At 41.3% G+C, this 24689-nt stretch overlaps 1 protein-coding gene across 5 annotated transcripts in view; it reads right to left on the reverse strand.

The window, feature by feature from the left end:
- SLC37A1 (solute carrier family 37 member 1) overlaps positions 1–24269 on the reverse strand; it is a 38943-nt gene extending 14674 nt beyond the window's left edge. Inside the window, exons 1-14 of one of the 5 annotated variants that reach the window (XM_071566340.1) lie at positions 24103–24269; positions 23158–23214; positions 19975–20238; positions 18398–18479; positions 17451–17577; positions 15564–15642; positions 14630–14765; positions 12992–13068; positions 11015–11181; positions 10043–10080; positions 7556–7591; positions 6164–6202; positions 4107–4190; positions 82–213 (exon numbers count right to left, since the gene is read on the reverse strand). In XM_071566340.1, coding sequence (XP_071422441.1) covers positions 82–213; positions 4107–4190; positions 6164–6202; positions 7556–7591; positions 10043–10080; positions 11015–11181; positions 12992–13068; positions 14630–14765; positions 15564–15642; positions 17451–17577; positions 18398–18479; positions 19975–20030 — 1053 coding nt within the window. In that variant the 5' untranslated portion in view covers positions 20031–20238; positions 23158–23214; positions 24103–24269. Of the gene's footprint in view, positions 1–81; positions 214–4106; positions 4191–6163; positions 6203–7555; positions 7592–10042; positions 10081–11014; positions 11182–12991; positions 13069–14629; positions 14766–15563; positions 15643–17450; positions 17578–18397; positions 18480–19974; positions 20244–23140; positions 23215–24102 lie in introns of all 5 variants that reach the window. The other 4 variants (XM_071566349.1, XM_071566332.1, XM_071566324.1 and 1 more) reach the window with 4 other exon arrangements.
- Between the last annotated feature and the right edge of the window lie 420 nt (positions 24270–24689).

The raw sequence follows: 24689 nt of genomic DNA on the forward strand, positions 1-24689 counted from the left end.
CTACCACTCCATCTAGAACTTTGTTGAAATATGAATTCTGAGGTGAAACTTAATTCTTAAAGGAACAGCACAAGCACTCACAGGTATTCTCAAGGCCCCAAGGAAGCTGATTGCTGATGTCCCATGTCTTCCTTCCCCACTGACCACAGTGCTGGAATTCAGTGCCACGCTGCAGTTTTCACTGTCAGTAAGTAAATGCTGCATCTCTGGATCCTGCAATTTCCCCCAGCAACAGTGTATGAGAGAGAAAAAACAGAGACTCAAAACATGTACAAAGAAATCAAATAATTCCAAAAAACAAATATCTATGTTATCACTGAAAGTTACAGCTTTTAAAAATGCCTTGATTTCAACACACAGAGTAGATAAATACAGGATGTTAAGTAAAATAATTGTGGTTGTTTATGTCTGAGTGCATGCACTCCATTATAGAATCAAGTTTCTGTTCCACTGTGGAAGAATTTCACATATTAGAGCACATTCAATAGAATAAAAGAGTTTCTAGTCCTCCCTTACCCCACGAAATAAATGTGGTCTAATTAAAGCTGACAATCTACTGAATGCAACACGTTTCTGCATAAAGCATGTATTATCTTCTTTCTGTGCAAATATTAAACCCATTTTCCACACTCTGCAACATCATCCTATCCACTGATCTAAATACAGGCCATCTTTCCAATTGCATTATGGATACTGAATGTTCAGAAATCACTTATTTTTTTCACATCTGTTTCATTTGAGCATTGCAGTCCCCCAGTTATACAAGTCAGGGGTTTACCAGTATTAAATTGTGAATTTTGAGTTCCTTTTTTAGTACTAGGAGGGATTTTACTCCAAGAATTCCACTGACTGCTAAGAATACTTGTGGAGCAAGTTACCACTCAACAAGTCATCCCACTGTAGCCATGAGGGTGTATGATATTTTTATCCATCCACCCCACTGAAATGAACTCAGAATAGAACTGTAAATTTACATCTTACAGCTGTACACAGGAAAACCAAATTTCAGGTATAAATAGCCCTCAGTACTTCTTTAAAAGCAGTTCTTTAAAAGATGGCATGTATCTATCCTCACTTTCACCTTCCAACTGAGCAGCTTTACCTGGCTGTGTACTTTTCCTACCTTTGTCTTCTACACAGAGTCTTCTTCCTCCTAATTCTTCAGCATTTGACTAAAGCCTCAGTGGAGAATTAAGCCTCATATATATATCTGACTCTGGGTTAGCAAGGATAAAACAACAGGCCTTTTCATTTCTAGTAGTTATTACAAAGATTAAAACTTTCTGATTAATAGTTGATAAGTTGATGGAGGAAGAAAGGAAAGAAAAAAAGAAAATGCTGGAAAAATTCAATTCTGCTGTTTTACACTCAGTGTTTCTAAATAAATTCTGTTTTTAAGGAACATCATTTAGGAGAAGACAATAGGGAACCATCTGGACACCTGAGCCCAGACACTAATTTTAGAAGCCACCATGCAGCATCCAAAATTTTGTACATGACTGGTAGAAAGGATGCAGGATTTACAGGAGACCTTGCACCCTGATGAAGCATTAACTAGAATAGAGAAAAAAAAATTCTAGGGACCTTTGACATGGTACTGTAAACCTATGTCATGGCAGATGAGCCACTCCATCACCATCTTCGTAAGTGTTTATCTTCTGAATTAGTGGAGCAATTTCAAAACTTGAACTATTTTAAGACAGTAATTTAGCAACCGAATTTTGCATGTAGCAATTAAACTATCCACTATTAATACCTAAAAAATGAGACAGACAGAGAGAGAGGGAGAGAGAGACAGACAGAGACAGACACAGATCAACAGGCAGAAACACAGACAGAGGAGAAAAGGAGAACAAAAACAAGGGTTTGAGCAGTTCAGCTCCCCACTGGATTCACTGGAAGACACTTCTAGTGTCTAAGTGAGTATCTCTTGCACAACTGGCACAGCAACATTAGTCAGGATTGTCTGAGGCAATGCTGCTCATTTCTCAGACAAGTAGCTCTAAATCTGTTTTAAAAGAGTGGGTCAAATATTGAAGTAGAAGTGACTGAAGTCCAAGTTATTTAATGCATGCAGGAAACTTTTGTCGAGAAGATGGGATTATTATGGTGCACAGAACTAAATGATAAATAAAACCAGCAGTTTGTGCTTGGCAGAGACAATACTGCACAGCCTTGCCAGCCTGTCATAGAGCATGATTAGGCATATGGCACACTCTTGATCTCTGGGGAAGGATTCATTATCCCTCAATTTTGTGTAATTTTTAAGAGGCCAACATAACATAAGCAGCAATGAATGTACAAAGGTATTCCAGTCATGCAGCCACAAACACATTCTGCTTTCAATCACTGCAGATCCTGAGCATTTGCTTTCTTTTTACAGTAATTGCAGAGGTCAATGAAAACCCAGTAAAAGCTGCCACTCCAGTGTGCTTGGAGACCAACTCATAAATGCAAGACATTTGCTGTTTGCACAGGCTCAAAAGCTGACAGTGAAAATCAGCTCCACACAACTGAAACACAACCACTGTAAAAAGATGTTCAGCTTTGCTTTTGACAGGAAAAAGATGTTCTTCTGTCACTGGCAGAAAATCAGGAAGTCCCAAGGACTGACAAACAAGGATTTTTAATTTTTTTATTAATTTCTTTTTAAAACCTGTTAAGACTCCATATTACAAACACAGATGGCAGGCTGGAGAGAGGATGGGGAGAGCATATTTCCAGCTCTGCCAGCAAGTCCCCCCATGTTTGTTGTCCATGTTGTCCCTCTGTCCAGTTCCCATGGGAGAGGGGGTACCTTTTCCTCACCCACTTGCTCAGCAGCCTCTTTTCATGTGGTGACAGCACAGTCACCAGCAGAGTTAAAAGAGAAATCTTTGTCTACTAATTTGATGACTATATCTTAGACTTGTCATCATGACTTAGAATCACAGGATGTTTTGGGTTGGAAGGGACCTTAAATATCATCTCATTCCAACCCTCTGCCATGGGCAGGGACACCTTCCACCAGCCAGGTTGCTCCAAGCCCTGTCCAAACTGGCCTTGGACACTTGCAGGGATGGGGCAGCCACAGTTTCTCTGGGCAACCTGTGCCAGGGCCTGCCCACCCTCACAGGGAACAATTTCTTCTGTAAATATAGAATTATTTCTTCTGTAAATACCTACTTGTTTAAAGACACCTGCTGGTATTTTTACACCTCCCCTTATCTTCCAGCTGGTTGTGAAATACTATTGAGAAATGGTTTCTGGGCTGGAGACTGTTCTTGGGCAGCTCAACACAAAAATGAATAAACTCAGTACAGAGGGGGTTTAAGTTGGGCTGATCAAAATGATGAGTGAAATGTTTCCTCAACAAAAATTTAAAAATCTGTCCACCAACACTGCTTTTTGTACCCTGTGAATGCTCATTATAATTTTATGGGCAAAGGGTGAATGGAACAGGAAGTTTCTATTTTCCTGGAAAAGTCTGAAAGAAGTTGAAAAAAATCCAACTTATCCTCTCAGGATACAACGTGCCAAGTGTACTGAATACAAATACAGAATTCTAAATGGAAATTTTCAGTTAATGCCCATCACAAGATAAAATGTCCTTTTGCTCACCAATGGGCAAGTCCAAAATTCAGTGTCTAGTGAAAATTACCAGCAGTTTTAAGTTTTAAGCAGGATGTTTGTGAATAACTGCTCATATTCAGAAATGTCCATCTCCATGTATAATCTTGGAAGTGCACACTTTGAACTACTGCATTCAAAAGGGAGAGAAGTGAGATTGCAAGGATGAGACAAATATGATAGAGTTCATTTAAATTTTTCAAGGGGGGTACCCTTAAAATATTATGCAGTGTATTTACTTTTGCAGGACTTGTGTCAAGATCACAAGGAAAGACCAACTGACTAAGCCTGTCCCTCCCTCAGCTCTGCTAGCAGTATTTATGTCAGGTAATGCTTAGTTCCCTCATCTGAAATTACATTTGTGTATGAAGATGCAAAGAGATTTCAGCATCATAAAAGGAAGAGAAATCTTTACCAACAGTAAATCTACTGCAAATGTTCCATGCAAGCCTTAGGAAGCCTTCTATGCTATTGTACAACAGTATGTTGTATTTTACCTGAGGTTTGCCATTTTCCTTAGCATTTAAGGCTGGCATCTGGATTCTGCATCGAGATGCACCATTCAGGAAGGTTTTAGAACTCTGAAAAAAAAGACAACAAAACACCACCATACTTTGGTTGCTTGTTTTTTAAAAGATTACGTTAGTGTTAATCACTTCTCTGCAATAAGTTTTTGTGCATTGTAACATAAATGCAACCCCAAATGGAACATCTTTAATTTAATGACTCAAAATGCAGAGGTTTTAAAGTTCTTAAGCAGACCTATGGCAATGTACATAAAATGTAATCACAAATTTATCTGAAGGCTGATTTCCTGCTGGTTTTAGATGGAAGCAGCACACTGAATTCAGAGCACAGTCATGCTATTCTTAACATCCTTAGCTGCTTTTTCCTCCACTGAATTCACTGCTGTTGCAAACTTAGTTTTTCTCATAAGCAGATGGTCCCAGCAGAAATTACAGAATTTTATTTCAGGAAAATCTTGGTTCTTCACTTTCCTATCCCTTTAAGATAAAAGTTCATCCCTTTAGCTTATATTCTATTCTTTTAACCCAGAAATGGACTTGTTGACAAGAGTGTTAATGAAGAGTCTGAGCAGCTCCAGCACATCCAGTAGACAAACCAAGGCAATAAACCACATTTTAGGTACCAGATGGACCTGCTTTTTATAATTACTTATTAAAAAGTGCATTAGTGTAACATAATTCTGAGATCTTTGGCCCAAAAACATTTACCAGGGGACATTAAGATTTGCCTGCTGAATTAAATATACAATTTCAAAGTAAGTTTGCAGCCAGGTATGGACAACCTATTGGTAAGACCCAAAGAAGCACTGGGCATTCCTCAGGGCTGAGATGATTGTTTAAGTGTCTAATCACACACTCAATGCCACATTAAAAAAACCCAAACAGAATAAAACAATGAAAAACCCCCATAAACTGCCCCAAATAACATCCCTGTCTCAAGCTCCCCAGCACAAATGAGAAAAGAATGCAGATCCTCCCTGAACATTCTAGTTCCAAACTAATCACTAGGTTATCCTGCCCCAACAAAAATACAGGGATATGTATTGCAATATTCCTTAGGCAAACTGCCATTCATCACTCAAATCCTTCTAAGAAGGCAAAACACTTTTGAGGATAAACTTAAGTATTTCCGCTGCTCAATACAGAGCTGAGGCACCAACAGTCTTGGGCACACACTTCTCAAAATAAACCAACAACACTCAAGCCCCCAGGGTCTGGAACAGATTGTTAAATTTTATCTTACAGAAAAATCTGTCTCTTGTCAAAAATGTGATTTACAATAATCCACGGGGAAGAAAGTCCATTATCTAGAGACAAGTCATCTACATCTTTAATCAGCAGCTCAGCACAGGAAAAATGAAAGGCTTTTTCATTTGACTGTCAAAAAATCAGATTTACTGTAGGAAGGAGAAAATGTCTGGGGAAAAGGACTAGACTGAGAGGCTACACATTTAATATCTGGACTTCTCATTTTCAGAAGACAAAAATCGCAGCATGGTAATTTTTAAATGCATGAGCACTTTGCAAGAGGAGTTTAAAAGAGCAAAGTTTCCTGGGAATGCAAAGCCAAGATAAAGGAAGTTCCTAGAGCATAAAGACAGGTCTGTATGAACACGATGTAACTGGGGGGGAAAAAAAGGTCCAGGAAGAAAATATGAGAAGCAATAAAACCAGTTTTAAATCACCACATTTCCCAAATGCTGTTAAACCTCCCCTTTAAATTTCATAATGGAGGTGCACCGATGCTGAAGAAAGCACTGACTTCTCACCTGCATTTATCATAGGCACAGCCTTTCAGAAAGTCAAGGATTAAGCCTCCAACACCAGGATTTAAAAGCCCTTTATTGCACTCAAGTATTTATTTTGAAACAAATTTCAGATGGATAAATCAGAGCCAAGATGAACACAAGAAAATGAAGCACAGCCCAGGAAACCAGTGAATAAAGAATAACAACCACACATTCAAGGCTCTGTGCCTGCCTCTCCTTCTGTGATTTTGGACAACTCAATGAAATCACATTACTCACCACTACAAACTCTGTAGAAATACTGGGCTCACGATCACGCTGCAAATAAACAGTACACCAAATTCATCCAGGATAGTGATATCACACAGAGAGGAATCTGATCCCTGAATCTTAATAGAAATCCACCCTAAGTCCTTCCCTCATGCTGAGAATTTATTTTAGTGGTGATTAAATTTAACTGGCCTCATTCTTTCTCAGTGAAGTTTGGTTTTTAACACCAGCCAGCAGAGCTGCCTGCACCTAACCAAGATATCTGCCCAAAATGACCTACCTACAGCTTTGTGAGAAAAGCAATGTGTTTCTTTAATATCTCAAAAAAATATTTCTAACCATTTGCAAAAACACAAAGGTTGTTCAGGTTGTCACTGAAATGACTGAGTGAAAAAAGGACAGCAAACATTTTATGCCTGACAAATCCTATCCCTTGTACAACACAGCTGAAATATTTTGTTTCCAGTATTAACACAGTCTATTTTACCACATTAACCTTCCTTCAACTAGCAATCCATTATCTTTATAGTCAGGCATTGTCATTAGCATATCTGCATCTGGAGGAGATTCTGAACTCCTACTCTGACCTCATTTATCTCCTTAATTCCTAAACCCACCCTCCTGCAGTGAACAGAAGCTGTCAGCTCCATTCACTAAGGATTTGGAATCCTTGCACACCACACAGGTCTGAAGGGAAGTATTTGAGAAGTTCAAATAGGATACAGCTTCCCAAGACAGTGGGGAATCTTAATCTGAAAAGGGTCCAAGGCAGGTGGAGAAGGACTTTTATAAACCTCCTACCAGAATTCCAGATGTGAAATGGGAATAGGGAAGGAAGAAGTGATGCCTTTTGCTCTGGAGAGCAAGGTTTGCAGGGAAACAGAAGGTCAAATGCATCCCACACAACCAGACTATGCCTGCAGCAATGATCTGGCTGGTGCCCTAGAAAAGATGAGGTCAAATGCTGGGACTGAGGGAAAAGGTGGTGAATGGAAGGTGGAAAAAGCTCCTGAGATACTAAATTTTTGTTAAAAATATCATGGCAAAAATTTTCCATACCAGCAGCTTAAGACATGAGCAACACGCTGTGCAGAGCTCTTTAGTTGTGCTTTCCAGTAGTCAAAATGTATTTGAAACAAATAACAAATATTTACTTCCATGAGGCTTAACAGGAAATTCAGTACACATGATGCTCTAGGTATTTCTGAACTACATAAAAGGAAAAAAAGGAGGCTCCTAAGAGGAGGCAGTGAGAGTCATTTAAAGTATTCTCACACCTTTGAGAAATGAAAGAGAATTAAATGAAAAATACAGAGCATATTGTGAGCCCAGCTTGTATCACAGGAACAAACTAAGAATAGCAAAGTTCCACAGAGCACTGAAAGTATTCAGGAGACTTACCCGAAGTACTTCACATGAGGAGATAAACCCCATTATCTAGTAAAGAACAGATAAGAGACTAGAAGAGTTGCTCCCAGTTACTATTCAATTATATCACATTTCAACATATAAAAAGCCATCTATCTGAAAATACTGTGGGGTGGTAAATAAACCCAGCAATCATCCCTGTACAATGTACCTGTGAGACTTGCAAATAAAAGGTATAGTTCACATATGCAGATGATTTCCCTGTGAGATTCCCTTGGGACCTTCCCTCTGATGCTTTCACCAACAGCATTCATTTGCCTTCAGACGTGGGGAAACCTTTTGACCTTCTCTGCCAATCACCCCTGCTACTCTTCCAAAAAAGAAAAAATAGTTGAAAACTTGGCAGACATGATTGTCCACAGCTTTCTGGGAGCCAAAGAAGGAGGCTGGAGCAAGATCTGCTCTAGGATTTTGTTACAATACAAACACATACCAGAGTCTCAGGGACCATAAACCAAGATGAACCTGTAAATACACTCCTAAACAAACCAGGCTACAAACGACATTCTGTTACAAGAAGTTACACACAGCTGCTCTTCCTAATGCTCTCTTTTTTGTTCCCTTTCCTTGCTTTTTATTTTTCTCATTCTATTTGGATTGTCTCCCTCTTCTTGGGTCACAGCTACACGAGGCAAGAAAGGAAACAATCATCTTCTCACATAGTAGTTAAATATTTCCAAGGCACATCCTTTTGCCATTGACACAATACTTAATCCTACAATACTTAATTCTGAGCACGTAAAATGTCCTATGAACTTTTGTTTTAAAAGCCATGGGCAACTATCTTGGTACCATAGCTAAACCACTTCCAATCCTCTTGCAAAATAGTGATTGAATCACCATATACCAGCTTTCCTTTTAGAAACAATTGAAACAGTCATGAGTTTTGCTGCCACAATGGCACACAAAGACACACATAAAATATTCAGCAACCCAAAAAAACCTTAGACATTGGCACACACACATTTCAATCCTGCTTCTACAATGCCTTAAGTGGTCAATCTCTGATGTGGACTTTCAAACCATTGTGTCAAAAGAAGGTCACATTTTCCCTTGTGATCCAGGCAACATGTGTTACAACTTGTGTGTGACAGTAGATTTACAGCCTAGTCAAGTTCACAACCTTGACAAAATGTAAGCCCTTGAGGTATAAGCTCTCATACAATAGCACAATCCATTGCCTTGATGCCAGTAAAGCATATGATTAATGCATTCTAAAAATTCACTGTATATTTAAAAAAACCCTGAAATGTCTGCATATGAACAGCATCTCCATCCTTGAGGATTTCAAAATTTGACAGGCCAGCCCTAAGCAATTTCATCCTATGTCAGATTTAGACCTGACATAGCAGAGAACAGGAGCAAAGAACCACAGAATGTTTGGGTTTGGAAGGCACCTTAAAGATGATCTGGTTCTAACCCTCTGCCATGGGCAGGGACACCTTCCACTATTCCAGGTTGCTCCAAGCCCCATCCAACCTGGCCTTGAACACTTCCAGGGATGGGGCAGCCACAGTTTGTCTTGGCAACCTGTGCCAGGGCCTCACCACCCTCATGGGGAAGAATTTTTTCCTAATATCCAATCTAAACCTGTCCTCTTTCAGTTGGAAGCCATTCTGTCCTGTCCTGCCACTACATGCTCCTGTAAATAGTCTCTCTCCATCCCTCTCACAGGCTCCTACAATGTTCAGAGGTCCTGTTCCTTCCAATCTAAATTAAACTGTGATGCCCCCAAAACTGACATCCATTTGTCCTATGATTTGTACCACTAAGCACAAATTATTTCTCTCTCCTTTCCATTTATCTTCCTTCATGTCAGGTTTGGTTAAATAAACACTGTATTATAACATGACTAAACTCACTGCCACAAGACTTACTGACTGCTCCAATCTCTTCATCTCAGCTTTATATCCATTGCTTGCTTTTCCCTACCCATGTGCTCCTACTGTCCCTTCCTCTATCCAAGGAACATCCCACCTTCCATCCCAAGCCCACAGACAGACTCTGTGTCAGCAGAAGGGCTGTCTGCACTTTCTGCAAAGCCTCATAGAGGGTTCCCAGTGAGACTTTTCCCAGGATATGGTTGGAGGCAATCCCACTGTGCCATACCTAAGAAAGGGAGGCAACAGCAAGGGATGCCATGAAGATACCCAGGAAAACTGGAGGAAAGTAAGAAAACTGGAGGGGGGGGGCGGGGGGGGGGGAAGAGAGAAGAACAGTTTTTACTTGTTTGGTCGTAAGATCGTCTATTCCAAAACTTTATTTGAAACTAATTATTTTACCTCTTGATTCACTTGCTTTGAGAGAAAATAAGGTCCTGATTTACCAGTGAAGAACTGGTAGAGGATCAGTTATAACAGACTGGCATAAAAGGGCCACACAGACTATATGAATTTCAGAACTATTCTAATAAACATGTATTAGGAGGCAAAGATCAAAACAGAAAAAGCATTCACTTACACTGGATGGTGTGCAGGAGCAACTTACATCCTTAGGATCTGAAATACAACACCACATACAGTTAACAGTGAAAAGGAACCTAACAAAGATCTCTTAAAACACTCACAAACAGTGTAACTTTCTGACAATAAATCAACAGTACAAATAACAAGGGCTGTTCTGGCAGTCCTGCTCATTACAGAATTCTAGTTATATCTGTAGAACTCTTTATTTACTGAGATAGGACAGTTACAGTAAAGTAAGCATTCATAGCTCTGAGTCTTCATAGGGACAAAATGGGGCATTCTCTTTAATTTCTGATTTGAAGAGTCAAAACCTGCTCTACCAGCTGACATTTGTATTTCACAGCACAAAAGATGGATGGCATGGGTTGAATGGTAGCACAGAACACACACTGCAGCCAGGTGGGACATTCTGCCAAGATGCACTTGAACAATTTATCAAGGCAGGGTGGACTGAACTCTAAAGTGTTTCTCTCTCAGGTGTGTTGGAGTCATTTTGGGGAACAGAGCTGGAAAAGGGTCTGGAGACCATTCATAGGACCAACCATATAGGGAGCAGCTGAAGGGGACCTGGGGGGGCTGAGTCTGGAAAAGAGGAGGCTCAGGGGTGACCTTATCACTCTCTCCAACTCCCTGAAAGGGTTATAGCCAGGTGCGGGTTCTGGCTCTGCTCCCAGGAAACAAGTGACAAGACAAGGAAATGGCCTCAAGCTGCTCTAGGAGAGATTCAGGTTGGACATCAGGAAGAATTAGTGCACTGAAAGGGCTGTTGAGCACTGGAAGGCGCTGCCCGGGGAGGTGGTGGAATTCCCATCTCTGGAGGTGTCCAAGAAACAACTGGATGTGGCACTCAGTGCTCTGGTCTGGTAGAGATGGTGGTGATTGATCAAAGGTTGGACTTGATGATCTTGGAGGTCTTTTCCAACCTAAATTATTCTTAAACAGCTGGTGTTTCTCACCCACAACTTACGTTCGATAAGAAACAGGAAGCAAACAATGCCCATCACAGCAACGATGACTCCGGGCACCACGAAGGAGAGACCCCAGCACGCAGACACCCAATAAGCAGCAATTAAGGATCCCAAGATATTTCCCACCGAAGTGTGTGAATTCCAGATTCCCATGATCAAACCTCTCCTGCATAAAAAAAACCCCACAAAAACCAACCCAGAAACTTTTTTTTATTACAAGCATTACTGGACTGAGAAAAGCATATTAAAAATGGCTGTTCATCTGGGGTGTCAGTGACATATTTGCAGTCTCATGGTTCTTTAACTGATGGTTTCTTTATGCTACAGTCTCCATCTGGCAATTTCAAGGCACCTAAATATCAACAAAAGTGTTGTAAAATACTTCTCAATGCATCACAGAACTCATCCTGCACTTAGTGGTACCTGAAGACACCATTAGGGCTTGCATATATCTGGACAGTTTCTCTGATTAAAACAAGCATGCAGATGTTATGTAGCATATGGACACCAAGTCTGATGCTTTTGGGAACCAAAGTCCTCCTGCAAACACCTTGCACCGATAATCTGATGCTTTCAGGACACATCAGACTTATCATGCAGAAGAAAACAACCTATACAGGGTATGGGGAGCAAACTCAGTATTTTCTGGTCACATTCTGGAGTTACTGAGCACTAGGAGAAGGTAACACCTGTGCAAGCTTGGCTATCACACACATCAGGCTGCTGTCTGTCTGCAAATCCCAGATCATAACTGCTGTCCATCAGCTCCAGCTCAGCTAATGTAAACCACAAAAATCCTACTGAAGTCTTGACAGCAGGGGTTTTTTCCCCTCCTTGTACTTCCATATGGGAAAACTGCCTTGTCTCCAGCATTTTACTGGGAGCAACCTACCCTGAACAAAGTCCAATGTTTTCCTTGGGCTGAAGACAAGGTCTAAGAGGTCTGCCCATGTTTTCATGCAATTTGTAGCAAAATGAGAACAAGAACCAGATCACTGACATTCAAACAAGACCCTCCAGTCCACTCTGTGGCCTCCTAAAAGTAAAAGCTGTTGCTTTTGCACAAAGCAAAACCTGAATAAATGTATTTATTTTGCACAGACTCACCAATTTTGAGAGTTAACACTCTCTGCATTTTGCAACATTCACCTAAAAGGCTGCAGGGACCACAGAAAACCAGTTTGAACCTACATTTTCCTAACTATCCTGTGATTTTATATAAAAAGCATATATTTAATTTTTGTATATCCTTCTCTGGAACTGAGTGACAGCAATGCTCATTTATAGTATTTATCTACAGAGGATGGTACTACAGTAGCATTATTAAATGTTACATGTACCAACCACTATCAGAGCCAATGGATTTAGCATGCAGCTCTTGCAAAATTTATGGAAAACTACTGTATGGTATGACAAAAACATTATGAGTGATCTCTGTACATGATTAAGATAAAAAAGCCCAAATAGGTGATTTAAAGAAAGTGACAAAAAGAAAGGTTAAATCAGTTGCCATATGTATTTTGTTTTTCAAATTAAATTTCCAAGTTTGTGTGAGTGTGTTAGAAAAAAAGATGTTAGACAAAGATGTTTTTTATAGTTACACCCTGACAACTGTTTTGAAACACAAATGAAAACATGGGAAATTCCACATTAAAATGGCATAACAGCCTGTAGTAAAAGTAGGTTTGGACTGTTAATATTTGCAAGAATTTGTAATAACTATTCTAATTCAATTCTGAAATATTTCACCTGAAAAAGTAAGTATCAGAGAACACTGTTTTGAGGGAGAATATTTCAAACCCACACATAAACCAATCAATGTAACAAAGGAAACTCCTCTCAAAGTTCTGCCTAACTGCTTTTTTCATCCCCCCAAAAACCACAGAAGCAAAGAAAGGTATTTAAATTGACTATAATATTACAGCCCAGAATGTACTGATCTGTACTTCCAAAACTTTGGATTACATATTATTTACCTTCCTTTTCCAAACCAGTTGCCAATACATGTAACGACACTCGGCCAGCCAGTAGTTTGCACCAACCCATTTGCTATCTGAAAGTATATAAAAATAATAATAAATAACCACACCCTATAATAAGTCAGCTTCCTACACAATTCCTGCCGAGTGCTGCACTGGGAAAAGGAAGCCTTCACAAATGCTTTGAATTTGGAGATACAGTGGAGAGGTTTGAAAGCATTTTTCCCCCCAAGAATAACCAAGTTAAAATGTTTTGCAGAGATTCTTCCCTGTACCTACACCCCTATCATTATTTTATGATTTAAATCACAGAATGCTGTCATTCATTCACAACACTTACCAAAAATCTCATTGCACAGAGCTGAACAGAGAAGTGAATTCCCCATACTCAAACAGCAACATAGAAATTTCACAGAAATTTCACTGAATATTCTGAGTTGGAAGGGACCCATAAGGATCATCGAGTCCAACTCTAATGCTTATCTCAGTTTCAGCATATGGCAAAGTGTGTTCCCAATCAAATACAGTGGAAAAAAAAGAAGACCTTAGGGGAGACTGGATAACTTTGAACATTCACTTTAAAATGCTTAACCAACACCTGTAAATAAACTGAGAGGAGGAATTTAACTTACTATATTCAGTCTGAAGTAAGAACTACTTCAGTCTCCACATTGCACAGATCGTAACTCCAGCTGTCTCCACCCTTAAAAAGCTCCCTCTCTGGAATTACACCTTCACACAAAGATCATAACACATGTACAAAGGGCATTTGAACATGCAACAAACAACTCCACTCTACCCCCCAAAAAACAATTAGGCTGGTGGCGTGAGACCATCCTTGGTATGACAGGACTCACTGACCACATCCCCTTGCTACAGAGAGACAGCTTAACCCCAAAGGAGCTACCTGATCAAGGAGGGCTGGAGCAGGGACAGGGTTAAACAGATTATTTGGTGACATGGTTATACAAGCTTGCTGTGCCCAAGTTAGTATGTGCGTGCCAAGCTGCTCAATGCCATGCAAATGTGCCAGAGGTGAGAGTGTTGCTGGAATAACACAAAGAGAGCAGCAGTGCAAGGTGTAGACCTGTCCAAAATGGCTCAAGTGCTGACCATGCCCTGGTCCTGACCTAAATTCCATCTCAGGTCAACAATAAATATTCTTTTGACACCTGATTAGTGCTTTGAAAAATCTCACACAATGAATCTCATTACATAAGGTGCCTGCTATCAGCCACACCAGTGTGGGAGACTGTTCATCATTAGCAGCATAAATGTAATTTTCCTGCAGAGAAGGCCAGGATGAGTCACTCAGGTGCTGGAAGACTGACAAAAGCAAACAAGTTTGTTTTAAAACTCGCCCACATTTAAGCTTGCAAAGATTTGATCACTGATTTGACACAGAGTGAAACACGCTAATTTGTTTGCAAAGATTTCTTTCACCAAAAAAACATTTTTCAAAAACAAAACCTGGGGCTATCCACTTTATCCTTGCTGCCTGTCATCACTGATAGTGTGTTCCAACATCCACATCCTCCCATCTAACCATTAATCACCGTGTGTTGTGTAAATACCCAACCCAACACTAAACAGCACCAGAGAAACCCCTCAGTGTCTCAAGAACATCGTGCCTACCTGGGCCATTATGTAAAACCACAGGTTGTGTATGTTATAGAAATAACCCAATCCAAACATTGCAGTGAAGAGTCCACTGGAGAGCATCCCTCCTGTCAGATAGTACCGGATAGGCAGCCGCTCTCCTATCAGGCCACTTGGAATGGGCAGGGAAATAGAAGAAAAAAGGCAATAATTAAAAATGAGATCAAACCCCAAGCCCTCAGAAATGAAGAATATTTTGTGTTGTTTAATTCTGGTTGAGGAGAAACTTTACTGGTAAATGTTTGCCTTCACAGCAGCAAAGGAGTAATTTTTAGCATGACAGGAAAAAACCCAAACAAACATTTCATGTTCATTAATTGCTAAGTTCTGACATCTGCACGATGTTCTTTGAGGGAGATACTCATCTGGAGCATATTGGAAGTCATTTACTTACATACAGAGTAATTTTCCAAATGACTGGTAAGATGGGACATGTCTCTATCCTTTTAGAGTGAGATATGTCTCTCTGGCTAACAATTCTAGTCATGAAGGTTCTGGTTTTAGTCAATAAAAAGAAGCATCTCCAAACAACAGCTAATACAGCACACTAAGATGGGTTTGGGATTATTTTTAGGAGGTGTCTGCTTCCACTCTCTGACTCCACAAAAAGCCAGGACGACCAGCTTAGTTTAGAAGTTGAAGACTGATTAAGTTTGAGGACATACACCCCAGTGTATATTCCCTTGGCACAAGGCAGCCATGATGGGTGCAGGTAAGAAGCTTTCTATATATCAGCATATATGATACCACTGGGACTCAGGATGACGTGGGATTTTTTTCCCCTCAGCAATTAGTTTCTCACTCTCTTCACCAGAAACTTTGCTGTAGGGAAACACAATAGCTCAGAAGTTGTACAGCCTCATAAATCAAGAGTAAGCAATAAAGCAGCTTTCCAACAGAGTCTATTTACCTTAAATACATTCCAACTGCATATGCACACAAAAACGAGTAATCCAGGGCTCCCAGTAACTGTTTGTAGTTGTTCTTATCTACGAATAAATTTCAAAACAAATTATCAGTTTAAAGGTACTAATTACTTTCCAACCATTTTTACATCTAACAAGACAAATGATAGGGAACATGCACTGACATTTAACTTTCAACAGGTACTGCTAAACTTAAACACACATTTTGCAAAACATTTAATGAAAAAACCAAAAATAAATGCCTGTAACATATAAGGAAAATATTGGTAGGCCCATTCTTTACCTTATTCAAAACAGCATTTTGTAAGAGAAGAAACATCAGCTACTAACAAGGTGCCCTTTTCTTATACGTCCTTAGACAAAAGAAAATTCAAACTTTAACAGACTTCATTAAAAATGGAAAGATAAGTTGCAAATGTATGAGGACCTAACAGTAAAAATGGCTAAAAAATTCCATCTTCTCAAAGGCTTTTAAAGAATCAGCTTCATATGTTTTTTTTAAATGGTTAAACCCTTGGCAAGTTCATTTTTCAACTATTCACAGGGCACAGAGAAGTTTTGCTTAAAAACACCCCCAAGGCTCTGCTCTGTATAGCAAACAACCCCAATCACACTAAAATTGGACTTGCAGACAGGATGGAGGGAGAAGGGTCTCCACCCAGATGGAAACACCAAGTCTACTCTCAAGAGACCTGAGCTCATACCAAGGACAGTTTGTGTATTTATTTGCAAGGAGACACAATTGCCATTGATTTTGAGCATGAAGTCACAGGTATTAGAGCATTCCTTCCTTCACTGTCACTCCCAGCTTTGCCAGCTGTGCTGCCTAAAACACAGCCAAAAGGATAAGCCTAGAGTGCCATCCCAAAGGGGCAGCTTGGCAATGACTTGTGTGTTCATGGAAAAAGGAGGACACTGGAGCTCAGAAGTCTCCATAAGAAAAGCCAAACAATGTTTCAGACAAGCAAACTCAGCCCCCCCCTTGGTCAAGGGACAAGAAACACTAATCAGGTATAACTGCATCCCTTTCAATGCATTTGGAAACCTGTGGAACTAAATTATTTCAGTAGACCTTGCAAGAGACAGTTAATAGACTGGATTTTGTCCACAGAAAACCCAGAGCTCTGATCTTTAATTACCTTTGAACAGAATAGGACTTTTTCTTTAACTGCTAATTAAGGACTAATTAGAATGGATGGCTACACAGACTGGGATGGACTGGCACACTGACACAATGCACTATTCTACTTCATGGGTGTTCCTGGTAGTAATAAAAGTGTCAACGAATGATTCAAAGTCTGCCTTAAATTCAAATTTAATTGTTCAGTATTTAAATATTTGTTTTCTATTTAAGTCAAAGGGCAGGCTCATAAAGTATTGAGTAAGTTCTCAAGTCTATTCTGCAATAAAGTCTCCACTTTTTTTTCATTAAAATGCAGAGAAGGATATTCCCTCTGGCAGATAAGGACTCTGAAAAATTCCAATTTAGATAAACACCAAGTAATTTAATTTAAAGGATTGCTGGACCTTGAATTAAACCAGTAGAAAATTATAATGACTTATTTTATTCTTCACCCTTTTTTCCTTAATTGACATGCTAAAGACAAATCCCATTTTCTGACTGAAAACTGATCTACAGAAACTATCTCGTAGCTGTAACAAGTAAAATAATGTCACCTGTTTAAGTGACTTTAAGTAGGAAAGACCTAAGTCATAACTTTTCTTTGAAGAAATCACTGAGAACATGGAAAACAAAACACTCCTTCCATGCACATCTCCTGAATCTCTCCAAAAATGGCAAGCAAATAATCTCATTATGAGCATCAGCTCATTATTGGGAAAAATACAAAACCAAAAAACATAACCCTTACCAAATGGTGCCCAGCCACACTGAGAGGCATTAAATGGCTTTTTGGCAGGCTGAATCTGGGCAGCATAATCTTTGTAGGAGTCTAGTTCAACTTCATGTGAAAAAGCACAATGCTTATGAAGCTCTCCCTGAAACAGAAAGGGCATATGAAAATGGAAAATTCACTTGCGAATTGGGGACTGTTAATTCCAACACAACAAGAAATTTAACAAATCCAGATTTGTATGAACCTGTGTCAAACCCACCAAAAATCAGTAAAATTGTTAGCCATTACTAATTGCTTAGCATTTTGATGGGTGAACCCATTATTACATGAAATAGTTAATTATATGGTTAGAAAAAACATGCCCTAGTGAAATGATGTTTCTGCTACTGAACAGCTTTGAAATTCTGCAGTAACATCATATACTTTGGCCACTGTTACTCATCAATTATATACAAAACAGAAGTTGGGGATTTAATTTGAGCTTGGCAAGTTTTATAGGCCAAAGATTAACAAATCTCAAATTATGGAACACTTTGCCACCTGCTTAACCAGGAAAAGAGTTCCAAATGACTGTGATGATCAGCAGTTCTTGGAACACTCATAAATGCCAGGGGAATGTTATCATGCTCATCTCATCAGTTATGAGCAACTTTTCTCAAAAATATGAGTGTAAATCTCTCAAATATCTATAACTAGATTAAGTGTATTATTTAAACATAGGCATAGCTGTTTCAGGTTTTAATCCCCAAATCCAGACAAATATGCCATATTCTAGGCATGGTCTCACTGAAGTTTATCAAGCAAATGTCACTGTGTACTGGCTTTATCAGTTTTTCATCTTGAAGCCATTTCAAGTTAAAGTTTAACACTGCCTTTCACAACAGGAAATACAGAGAAAGACAACGACTTCCGTGTCTGACAGGAGCAGGAGGATGTTTAAACAAGGACAGAACCTTGCTTACCTTAACTATACTAATAGGTTTTCTTGATAAATGGAAGCTGGCATACAACAGGAAAGTGAGAGAGAAAATGAAGGCTCTATACCTACAATACAAAATAAAAAAGTATTTGGAAATTATTTTATTTGGATTTCCTTTGAGCACAAGTTACACAAAAATATCTGTCTGGTTTGCAACCTTCCTTTGGGGGCTATTAAATGTCAGTTCACCATTAAACACACTGACAATCAGATTTCACACCTCACTGTCTCGTTGGGTTTTCTGGTATGATTAGGACATAAGTGATGGCTCTGAGTTGTCAGTTTGGATATTGTGGGTTATTATTTCCTTCTTTTCTTATTGCTTTTAGGATTTTGCATTACTTTAGCTTTTCTCTGTAACAACAGAAATCAGCTGCTTCTAGAGATGGATGGTGGGACTGACAGGGTGTACTGAAGCACACGAAAATTTTTAAGCAGCTTTAGGATTGGGAAGGAATTCTCCTTTGTGCCTCCCTGGGTCTTTCTCTGCAGTTCAGCTGAATTAAAAGGGCATCTCAAACTCCCTGTCGCTGCAAGTATTAAACAAAGGTAATAATATGATCTATTCTATTCTCTACCCGCAGTTTCAGTTGTTTAGGACACCACTTCATGGATTTGTGCTTTTAACAACACACAAAAGTCAAAGGTATTTGCTGGTTCCTTCTTCCTTCTAGCCTTAATCTTAAAATCAACATCAGTAAGTAAAAGCACATATATAATACAAATATCTGATATTACACAGGCCGCTATGGTCCCTGATTTTAAATTTTTTCAATAATTTTTTGCCTTACAAACTTTTATATAACTAAGAACTTGTTTTATAGTTTTGGTATATGCACAGAGACACCAGTTATCCCATGAGCTGAGTTATTCACACTCAAACTGAAAACATCTTCACAAGGAATAAAACTGAAATTATTTTGTTCCTGCTATTATACTAGAGAAAACACGTGATAAAACTGCTCAAATGAAAAGGACTTGGTCTTTCATTTGTCATTTTTTTGTTATTCACACACAATTGACTCAGTATTCTATTTCAGAAAGCACATGAACTGATGCCACAAAACTTCCAGAATTACTTTTCCTGAAGCAAAGAGGATTTGATTTTGGTTTGTTTTTTGCTAGGGGATTTTGTGTTGCACTTGGTGGGGTTTTCTTAATATTACAGTAGCAAGAACTAAATCTGCAATCATACTAGTCTATATTACACTTCAAATTACTGAGCAGAAAATACATTTGTGGTTAGGAAACAAAAGCTATTCTTGAGCACTCCTTCTACCTAAGAGTTTGAACATAAAAATCTGCAATTTATCCTTGCAAATACCTTGCAAAGCAAAGGACAAAAGGCTTTATTCTCTAGCACACTTGACTAGTAAGGGTTTGTTCGGGTTTCCCAAATTATCTCACTTTTTAAATTTCAGCAAAATTTATTTATTATACAACTGACTATATTATATTTCTGTCTATATTAAGTACTAAAAAAGCAAAAATAGAGCAGTGTGATCTTCCCAGATATAAACTCACACTGTCCACAAAATCACACCATACTTCAAGACTTACCACTGATCTCGTGAAAATGAAGTGATGAAACGGATCCCAGGAGGAAGTTGAGCCATCTAAACTACAGCTGGTACCAAATTTTAGGTGACACAATTATGGACTTGTGACAGTTTTCTGTTCTTCTGGATGTGTAACAAAGATGCCTCAGAAGCTGTGGGATGGCAGGTAAAAAATGTGGAATATGTGCTGCTGAGCTGATCTCCTTGTAGTTTTTTTTCTTCTGCCTTCAGTCACAACGTGGCAAATCCTTCACTCTGTTAACTGCTGAACTTCAGATAAGAGAAGCTGATAAGTAAACAGTCTGATTGAGTTATTATAGTATTTTCTAATCACAACATTTCAATAAGCAATTCTCTACTTCAAAGGCAAGCAATAACCATAACTAACCTAGACATTGAAAATGCAATGGAGGATTTTAAGCCAGTATAAAATGCAGCCTTTTCTGAATTTTATCATTTATAAAGCATTTTGAGAACTCGGCATACTACAAAGCAGAGGAAACACAAAGGAAAGACGCACTCAGAACTTGATCCAAAGCCAGCTGACATCAAAACACTCTGCTTTTGTCCTAGAAAGACTACAAATAGGCTTTCCCCCGCGCACAAAGATCTGTTTAAGGACATCAGAAACATTCATGAGCTTGCAATTAGTTCAAAAATGGCTGTAGTGTTTCCAGCCCGGAATAGACTCCAGCAGCTTGAGAGTGGGTGCTGCTGAACAATGCTGCCAGCAAGTCTTGTCCAGCACTCCCTCTTCCAACCAGTCTCCCTGTCCCAGTATCAGAGCTGCACAAAGCATCAATTACATCATCAGAAAACTTGGAAAAGGAAAAATAAGCATTTTTTCACCACCTGAGCTCCCTGCCTCAGCACAAGCAAGAAGGCAGGATCTTGCACATCCATTACATGCAGCAAACAGCGAGACCACGGCAGCATCGATTCAGTTCAGTTTAAAGTTTCACAGAGCTCAAATGTGGGCTGAAGCCCCTCGACAGAAAAAAACTGCACTTTACTACAGGTACTGCAACAGGGAGCAGCTGCACTGTTAGTTGGCAGCAAGTCAGCCAACTGTGGAGTGTGATGACAAAAGGCAGTGTAGGCAAAGGTGTGACTGCAACTCAGGCATGAAAACCAACCCTTCCTGTGTGCTCACAGCAAAGCCACCCCAGCAGAATGCCAAGTAACACACCAGAGTCTGCAACATAACCCTACCACCTTCCTGGAAGTCCTGCTCGTGGGTTTAATGCCAGCACAAGCCACTGCCCTGCTCCTGATGGGAAGCTGGTAGGATACAGGATCAGGTCTCCTGGTAAACAATGGGAGATGAGCCAAAGCTAGGAAACACACCTGTCAAGACTAAGGGTTGATCTTAACATGAGAATTTGAGAGGCTTCCACAAGTGTGAGCCTCTCTCATCTTCACTGCCCCATCTTGTTACAGAAATCAGAACTACTCCTCAACCAGATGAATGACACCACCAAACAGGATCTGCTGCGCCCAAGCTGGCACTTGAAAGCTTCACTACCCACACAGGCTTTCTCCCCAGGAAACAAGGCAAACTACCACCTCCTTATATAACCAAGTATCCCACCAGAAGATCTCTACCCCACCAGAAGGGTCTGCTCCTTTATGCTAACACATTTTTGTCATATCTTTATTTTTAACACAGTGTCCTGGTTCAGTTTGACACCTCCCTCCCATAGAAATGAACTGACTTGCTAATCTAGTTTGGCATGTTTCACCCCCACACACCTCCTCAGCCCTGAATCAGTTGTGCAATTAATCAAACCCCAGGATCATTCCCACCTGACAAGAGTTTCCTACCTCCCCTTTGAGGTTGCAGAGGTTAGGGAAAGGGCAATCCCACATCCTCCTCTCCTCTCCCACTCCCAGATACAGGTCCCTGCCTTCCTCTGTGCCAGACCTTGTGGTTGTACAGCCATGGTTCAGGAGGCTGATCCATCAGAAAGCCTGCTCTGAAATACAGCTGATCCAATAGAGAATATTAACTCATTCTGTGGCCACAAAACTGCTCTGTAGGATTAATCCAACACAGCAGGAGCATAAAGGCAAGGACTAGAGCTGGCATTGCCCCTTACAGCCATAGGTGGCTAGTTAGGTCAGATGAATTCAATTTCAAAACAACAACTTCTTGTCAGTAATCTGTGTTTGGTTGATAGCTCCAGTGGGAGCAGAAAGGTAAGAAGAGAAATAGGCTGGCACAACCAGCGCATGGAGGGAGGGAATTTTCCTTCCAGCAGCAACAGATCCATTTCAGGGTGATCCCAAACTCCTACTTCTCCCCTCTCAGTTATCCCCAAACACCAAAACTATTATTTAATTGACCACACTAAGCAAGGTAACAGAAATATCTACTGGGAAAAAATGGAGAGGCCACCAGGGAGCAAAAACTGGAGGTCAAGCATCTCCTTAAAAGGTTCCCTGAAAACATAATGGGACAAGGCAATTGTCATCCTAGCAAACCAATTGTTTAACATGTTACTATTTAACAGCTTTAGTGTAAGCAGGAAAAGACTTCACAGACCTTACAAAAGGTTTCAGTACTAAGTAGTCACGCAAGGTTTCACATCTGTGCACCTGCTGCACAGATGGTACTCACACCACCTTCTAAGAGTAAATCCAGTCACAGGGATCCCAGTCATTTCCCAGCAAACATGCCTGGACCACCAGTAGCACAGAGAGAACTGCACCCTAACACTATTTGACAGAGGTTGATTTCATTTTATGTACTGAAGGCAGAAACAGCAGAGTCCTCATTTACTTGTCAACAACTTATCTCTATCTCCATATATCCGTAAGTTCCTCTGACATATATGTGCTTTGTAACAAACAAACAGAACATCCTCCACAAAAGCAAAGCAACTTGTGGCAATAAAACTTGTGGAAACTGGTTATAAAGATCACATCCTGCTGTAGATTAAACCAGATTTTAAAACCCAAGCTGTACTTCAGAAATTACATTAATAGTGACATGTTAGTTTACCAATACATCCTTTGCATTTCTGGGTTAGTAATGAAGCTCAAGGACAAACTCAAATTCAATCATTAAAACCCATTTTATGTTATTTTATTTTTTCAAGTGAACAAACACTTCACTTTCTATTTGCTGTACTGCAGTGTATGAAGAGTGGTATTCTGGTACTTACTTTGAAACCGTATTTACCTTCCAAAATAGGTATTGCTCCTTCAGGCTTCCCACTGGCTGAAACATTCCTCCTCCCTGTTACGGGAAAATAGTCTTTGGTGAGTTGGCCTTTCCCACTGCAAACACGGGATCAGCTGTGCTGGAGAGGCAGAGGGACGGTCCTGCCTGGCCATGCACAGCTCCCCAGAGGGCAGAGATTAATTCTGTGTCTGCAAACAGCGGATAACCAAACCCTCCTCGGGGTGTCCTTACGGGCTCAAAGCGCCTTCGCACACACACAGATCAAATTCATGTCGTGCCTGACACCCAGAAGCTCTACACCTGAGCCAGACCCTGCCAAACCCATCACTCTGCGGCCCTGAATGGCCCTATTCCTTCTGTTTAATACAGAATAAAACCGGCTCGTTGGTTTAGCCACAGAGGGGCACGGCCCCTGCGAGCACACGGTGGGCTGGTGCGCCAGGACCGCACCGTGGACCGCACCGGGGGCCAAGGGCAGCGCCGAGACCGAGATCGGGAGCCGAGCTGGGGGAAAGGACAGGCACACGCCTCCCCCGCACCCACGGGCAGGGCAGGACTGTGCTGTGTCCCCGGGGTCCCGCCGGCAGCCCCGCACCCTCTGCGGGCACAGCCCTGCGGCGCTGTCGGGAACAGCCCTCTCGGAGCGGCAGCGCGGGGTCTGCGGGCAGTCCCGACCACAGGGGAGATAACCGGGAGACAGTGAGACAAAAGCAGCGCCTGAGCCCCGGCAGCGCCGCAGCAGCTTGCCCGGGGGCGGACAGCCGGGGCCGGGCACAGCCGCTTACCGAGCATCTCCGCCCGGTAACCCTGCCCGGGCACTGCCGCTCCCGGGGTATCCCCGCCCGGGCACCGCCGCTCCCGAGCGGCCCTGCGGCGCAGGAGCCGCCCCCGCTCCGCCCCCGCCGCGGGGACGGCAGGTGCACGGCCGCCCCCCGAGCTTACCCGGGCCCGCTGCTCCCGCCGCCGGGAGCTTCCTGCTGTCCTTCTTCCGTGCTGTCGTTCTTTCCTGCTGTCTTTCTTTCCTGCCGTGCCAAGCCCGGCCGGGCGCGGATCGCCGCCCGCCGCGGGAGCTGCGCGACGGGACCGGGCTGGCTCAGCCCCTCCCCGCCTCACCGAGGAGGGGGAGGAGGAGAAGGAGGAGCCTGCGGAGGGAACTCTGCTTCAGGAAGAGCGTTGCCCGCAGGACCAGGGAGGTCATTCTGACACTTTACTCAGTCTTGGAGAGGCGCATCTGGGTGCTGTGTACAGTTCTGGGCTGGACACGGCAAGAGGGATGTGGAGCTCCTGGAGCGGGTCCAGCGGAGGGTGACAAAGATGATGGTGGGACTGGAGCATCTCTGTGAGGAGGAAAGGCTGAGGGAGCTGGGCCTGTTCAGCCTTGAGCAGGGATGGCTGAGAGGGGACCTCATCAATGTGTATAAATATCTAAAGGGAGGATGTCAGAGGATGGACAAAGCCCTTCCTGGTGATGCCAAGCAACAGGCAGGAACTGATGCACAGGAGTTCCACCTGAACATGAGGAAGAACTT

The sequence above is a fragment of the Pithys albifrons genome, chromosome 1, assembly GCF_047495875.1.
Source record: "Pithys albifrons albifrons isolate INPA30051 chromosome 1, PitAlb_v1, whole genome shotgun sequence".
NCBI lineage: Eukaryota > Metazoa > Chordata > Aves > Passeriformes > Thamnophilidae > Pithys > Pithys albifrons.